Source organism: Phytophthora sojae, assembly GCF_000149755.1.
Source record: "Phytophthora sojae unplaced genomic scaffold PHYSOscaffold_3, whole genome shotgun sequence".
Lineage (NCBI taxonomy): Eukaryota > Oomycota > Peronosporomycetes > Peronosporales > Peronosporaceae > Phytophthora > Phytophthora sojae.
Window position 1 is genome coordinate 9,544,807 of NW_009258117.1, and position 6,000 is coordinate 9,550,806.

The window sequence follows — 6,000 nt, forward strand, 5'->3', positions numbered from 1 at the left end:
GGATACGCGTAAAAACCTTGTAGTCCGTATTCAAAAGCGCGATCGGTCGGTAGTTCAGGGCATTGTGCGGGTCACCCGATTTCTTGAGACAAAAAATGTTAGCCTCCAGGAACGAAGCAGGGAAACCCCCAGCTTTGTACCATTGATTGAGCAACACTTCAAAGATCGGCACTAGCTGGGTAGCATACATGCGGTACCAACTGTTACCCAGCCGATCTGGCCCCGCTGCTTTCCCCTCCTTGCAAGCAGCAATAGCCGACTCAATTTCCGCTGCCGTGATCGAAGCCACTGTGGCTTGTTGCTCTTTGCTCGCTGTTGTGATTTTCTCGATCCATCCCGCGACCGTGTCTTGCAACTGAGGGTCGGCCGCCGATTGTTGTAAAATGGGCTGCCAGGCGTCCGCTAACGTGTCCGTTTTGTCGTAAGCACCACGTACAGGCCCATTAACGGCAGGATCGAGGTGAGGTACCGTATTATCCATAAATTTGCTGGATACTCGCCGAAAAATGACGGCGTTGGTGCAGCGAGGAGCGCGCCCTTTGACACTCGGCAATCGCTCGTCTCAGCCGAACCGCGGGCGAAGGACCATGCATATCCTCCAACGTGAGCGCATCGAGCCCGTCGGTAATGGAGTCAATGGTCGCCTCGCATGGCCTCCTGTAGACGGTGTTGTTGTTTGCGAAGTCGCCGCAATTTTTGGCTGAAGGTATTGTGGCATTTTCGGCGCTGAGTCCGAGCAATGGAGAGCGTGTCTTTGACGAGCCGACGCTTCAGCTCATCCCACCACTTTGCCGTTTCGTGCGCAGTTACTCCGTCTTCCCCAATACGCCCCAAAAACTCCTGCAGAATAAATCGTGTGTGTTCCTGAACGGCGACTGCTGCAAACGCGGGAACAGGGTGGACTTTCGGTGGCTTGCGCATTCTGATGGGGTCGTCCGGTCGTCCGGAGACTGGAAGTGGAGTTTAGCACCTGAATGGTCGGCGTGAGCTCCAGGAGGTACTGTCTCCCAACCAGACACCCACGTGTGCAAGTGCGCATTGACGTACCACCGATCAAGGCGGGACGACGCCTCCCCATGCCCAGCCACTGGATATCGGTAAGTATGCGTCTCCGCGTGATGCCGCAATAGCTCACCTTGCCGCCATTGGGTGGGGCGAGCTGCTGCTACTGGATCGACCATCCCCCACGACGCCAATAGCTCTTTCAGTGCAGCGGAGTCATGAGCACTAGCCCGGCTGGTGTAGCTGCGGTCTGCCTCATCTCCAGCGTACAATTAAAATCACTTCCCAATGCGATCAGTGCTCCATGTGGCAATTCGATACCGGCTAGAAGACGAAAGAACGCTTCACGTTGCGGCACCCGGTGCGGTGCATACACATTCACGACCACTAGGTGTTGCCCCCTGAGATGACCTTGGACAGCCATGAAGTGCGGGCTCCAGTGTTCAACAAGGATCGGTGTCACGTCCGTGAAACCTCCATACGGATCCACCAGGATTGCCAGTGGCAATTTGCCACTCCTGCCGTTTTATTTCGTGACGGCGACCAGAAAGAACGCGTCGGACACCCAACACCTGTACGGAAGCCCCAGCCAGCCGCATACTGGTCCGAGCATTTGTCGATGTCGCCACCTTCGACATGAGTTTCCTGAAGTAGATAAATATCGTTCCGACCATGAGATCCTTGGGCTCGGAAACTGCGAAACCAAGCATCGCGATCGCTGGCTCTGGCACCAAATCCGTTCACATTCTGAGTCACTCCCCCATAGGTTTGATCCTCGGCATTTAGTCCACCTCCGAAACCAAGTAGCTGGTCAAGGAAGGCTTGTTCGTCAGCGCGGCGCTGGGTGAGCTGCTTCTGGCGCTCGGCCCGGAAACGACTTCGAACCTGTTTGGCTTTTTCAACGCCAGCTACGATTGGAAAGAAGTCTCCCAATTGACGTTGCCTCAACCGCTTGCTGTCGGAACGAGTGGACCGAACAGCCGTCCTGCCGCTCCTCCGACGAATCCATGCTTCTCCTCTCGCGAGGAGGATCCCACGACTGCCTCATGGTGTCTGCAGCCGTGGGGGTCCGGCACAAAGTGCCTTTATTATCGGTTGGTGGGAATCACCGAGAGTGGAGTCACGTCCTCCCACTCCTCCCGGTTCAGCCCTAGCGGAAGCATCACGATACTTCCCCATTTTCCCTGACCAATGTCCTCACAGATGGCTTGGATGGCAAGATAACTGCCATACCATTTCCCCAGCGAGCCCAGAGGCGTTCGCCCCATCGGCGTGGTACTCCAATGCCGGATGACATGAGGTATTGTGCCTTTCAGAAACTTTGGCCAGTCTGACCTCAAAAAGGTGGTCTCAAGAAGGAGAGGGTAGGGTAAAACCTAGGATTTGCTGTTAGCCCTGCATCGGATTACGGAAGTCCTACATAGGAGCTCCGTCTTCATCTAAAGGGTACCTTTTTGGAAATAAGGACCGAATGGCCGTGTTAAGCTGGCCATTCGGGCCTTCGTAGGACTAGATCACGTCAGTGTGCCTGACAGCATCTGTGGCAAGTGCATAATTTGACCACACTCGTACAGGCGGAGACTCAGGCAGCACCGCAGCTAGGTCACCATGCCAGCGTGGAGCTACGTACGGGTACATGTGCTACAGCCTGTAGCCTACAGGTATAATGGTACTACACACGTTCATTTGTTGGCCTCCCTTCGCAAGCAATTCGCTCAGTTTACATTCAGTTATTGTTTATGCACGGTTTTAATGGCCTTGGTACTAACTTTTATGAGGTCTTACGTAAGAGTAAGGCTCCTGACGTAGGACCTCAAATCGGAGGGCGTTTTGGCAGAAAGGCAGAATAACACATGAAGAAGATCCCAATCCATGTCGCTGATCTCGGTTGGTTACGCTCGTAGGTACTTGTCAGTGAGCCACTTACGAATGTGAGCCCACCTGCTTGCGTCTGCGGCGAGTCTTCTGTTGTCCTCCACGTTGGCTGCATTCGCCTCCAATACCCAGGATCGACAATACGTGCGCAACTCGGTGGACAACTCGGTGTCCTCCCCTATCCGATTGATCGCATCCAGCTGGGCACGATAAATCTCTGTTCTGCCCAACTCCGAAGGATGCCAACCGACAGTATATTGGCCGCTAGTTCCGGGTATGGTAATACTGCAAAAACCCATCTAAGGGACCGGGCACTATTTATTAGTACCCTCCCATTTTCAAAACAAATAAGCTAAATTATGGATATTACACAGTATTTCATACGAAAATATGCTTTCCACAATAAATTCATAAAAATGTACTTGATCTTTGTCTGGAAGAAACATTGTAACCCTGGGATACGTATTAGGTTACGTTTTAGAGGGTACTATACGGGTAAGGGGTATTATTCGGGAATTTACGTTATTCGTCGACCTCCCGGAGCAACGCTCCGGGTTGCCTATTGTGTCTGTTCTTCCAAAAGTGCGTGTACAGTGACACCTCCCTAAATGAACCCCTATAACTGACCATGTGTTCCCTATCTGGTTAGGATTCCTCGACTGCAAACGGGATTATATGGATTTCACTATAGGTGTTTTATAACTGATCAAAAACCTCTTTATTCTCTAAATGGTCGCAATTGTTGGCGCCTCAACCCTCTAAGTGGACGCCGCAGTAATAGATCCAAACTCATATGTTTTTCTCAATCACTTGCCAGGCTCCTCCCATGTACGCCATTGCTACCACTACTCCCGCCACAAGAAATCGAGCGAAGAGAGAAATTGTATTTGGGATGCTACGTTGGAACAAAGAGTTTGCAGTAACTGCAAGCTTGTGATAAATAAGCTAGCCACAGTATTTTACAAGCAGCGCAGCGTACATATATATATAACGAAAAACTAAAATATTATGATGTCGAGACAACTAGGGGCTATGCAGTAGATACCAAGCAAAAGATAAAACTGCAGGCATGGTGGCAGGATATCGGGACAACAAATATTCCCATAACCTCACTGTATTGAAACTCACGTACAACCTGAGGGGATGCGATTCTGCTAATACCAATGAGAAGAAGGAGTAGGAACAGACAATACCGCGCCTACCATTATTGGTTAGGTTCTGTCTGTGTGAAGACGTAACAAAACAAGAGTACGAAAATGCTGGAGGGGTACCAGGTAAAGAAAGCCCTTGTGCACCTAACATAACATATGAAAATGTAGCCATTAGAAGTGTAGCCATTTCTTTATCTGATCAATTCTTTAACTGAAACAGCGTATTAGACCGAGCGAACTGGGTGTCATTTATAGAGGTGTCACTGTAACAGACCGTGGCTTGGCCGTGGGCCGGCCACGACTTGAGTGAGAGGCTCGAGGTACCGATAGCTTCCGCCTAGTCGTAAAGCGGAGACTTGTTGCTGTGAAGGAGTTGACTCAAACGCGCACGCATCCGCGCGCTCATAATTTATTTGACTTTCTCTATCTATTCTAGCCTAGCCTAGCCCAGCCTACCCTAGCTCTTGTTGATCTTGACGGTCATTTCCAAGTGACCGCCTTCGGAAGACCTGGGGATCCACAGCAGGAGCGAGCCGCCGCCCGTTCCGGGCAGACCCAGGAAACCGGGACGCCAGCGGTCCAAGTACAGGGTCTTGTCCTTGAGCTCCTCCACCGTCGACTTCCACGTGACAGTCCTACCCGAGTTTACTTTGACCGACGCGTACTTCTTGCCGCCTGAATGGATCCGCACCTTGACGTCCCTCGTGTCGGAGCTGACGAACTTGATCTTGACGACCCCGTCGCCCTTCTTCTTCCACTTGCCCTTGCTGCCTCGGAACGCGTCGTCAACTGTAGTAAGCCCCAGTGCGTCTTCGCAGGATCCGTCGTCGATCTCTCCAATAAACTCGGTCGGGCCGCACACGGGCTGCACGTAGTTGAACATCATGAAGGCGATGCCCGTGGGGTCCATGGCCGAGAGTCCTTGCAGCCCGAAGTTGGCCGTCTTGACCCAGTACTCCTCTCGAGACATGGCCTTGCCCATGTCGGTGGTCGACGAGTCGATGAGTTGGTCGATGATCACTCCAAAAGTTTTCCGCAGTGTGTCGCGCGTCTGGTAGGCGGCGTACGGCTTCTTCGTCTTAAGCAGCTCGCCCATGCAATTGTTGGTGACCGTGGGGACGTCATTCAGCACAATCGGCGTCTTGCTCATCTTGGTGCGGATGTCTTCGTTCGTGGCCAGCGGGTTCTCCTCCCGAATGTCCGTCACCTTAGCGATGACTCGGTCAGTGAGGCGCTTGAGGTTGAAGCCGCACCTGGAGCCCGAGTCGATCATGGACGTGAGGTTGGCCACCGTCACCGAGTCGAGCTCCGTCGCGTTGCCGACCGTCGAGTTCCGGAAGAAGGCCAGGAACGAGTCCAGCGAGCTCATGATGAGGTTGTGGTTGATCATGAGCTGCTTGACCATAGTCTCCGCCGCGGTGACCACTGCGTCTGCGAAGTAGGCGTATCGCGGCACTTCGTAGCCCAGACACGCCGTGATGGCCACCGGCAGGTCGACGAGGAACATGTCGGTCTGGTACACGGCGATGAGGATGTCCTCCTTGGTGCCGTTGGGCGCCATGGTCTGTCGGAAGCGCATGTAGCGGGAGATGCCTTCGGCGATGTTGAAGATGTTGAAGACGCACATGAGGCTCTTCGTGACGGTCTTGAACGACTTGTAGATGGCGTTGAACACACCGGCCGTGGCGATGTTGAACACGACGTAGCCCGGGTTGGTGATCTTGGACATGAGCTCCAGCGTGCAGTCGTCGTTCTGCGGAATGCACTCGGCCAGGCACTGCACGGGGTACGCAATGGGGCACTGCGCCCAGCAGCGGTGTCCGCTGGCGTTGTAACCCTGCGAGCACTCGCCCAACGAGTTCTGCTTGTGCGTCTTGCGGTAGCACGCCGAGTCGGTGCTGTCGCCGATGGAAGGGCCCACCCAGTTGGGAGGCACCGAGCCGTCGAGAGGAACGTTTAGGTTGATATCCGG

The 6,000-nt window shown here is 53.4% G+C and overlaps 2 protein-coding genes across 2 annotated transcripts; both read right to left on the reverse strand.

Moving 5' to 3' along the window:
- Positions 1-1,620: 1,620 nt before the first annotated feature.
- On the reverse strand, positions 1,621-1,935 carry PHYSODRAFT_453756 (hypothetical protein; the record flags this gene model as incomplete). The annotated part of the gene is made up of 1 exon (XM_009526816.1): positions 1,621-1,935. A coding segment is annotated over one exon (315 nt), but the record flags the coding sequence as incomplete, so codon positions are not given.
- A 2,550-nt stretch (positions 1,936-4,485) lies between these two features.
- Positions 4,486-5,757, reverse strand: PHYSODRAFT_496330 (hypothetical protein; the record flags this gene model as incomplete). Its single annotated transcript, XM_009526817.1, has 1 exon — positions 4,486-5,757. The coding sequence occupies one exon, from the start codon at positions 5,755-5,757 to the stop codon at positions 4,486-4,488; it is 1,272 nt and encodes a 423-aa protein (XP_009525112.1).
- Between the last annotated feature and the right edge of the window lie 243 nt (positions 5,758-6,000).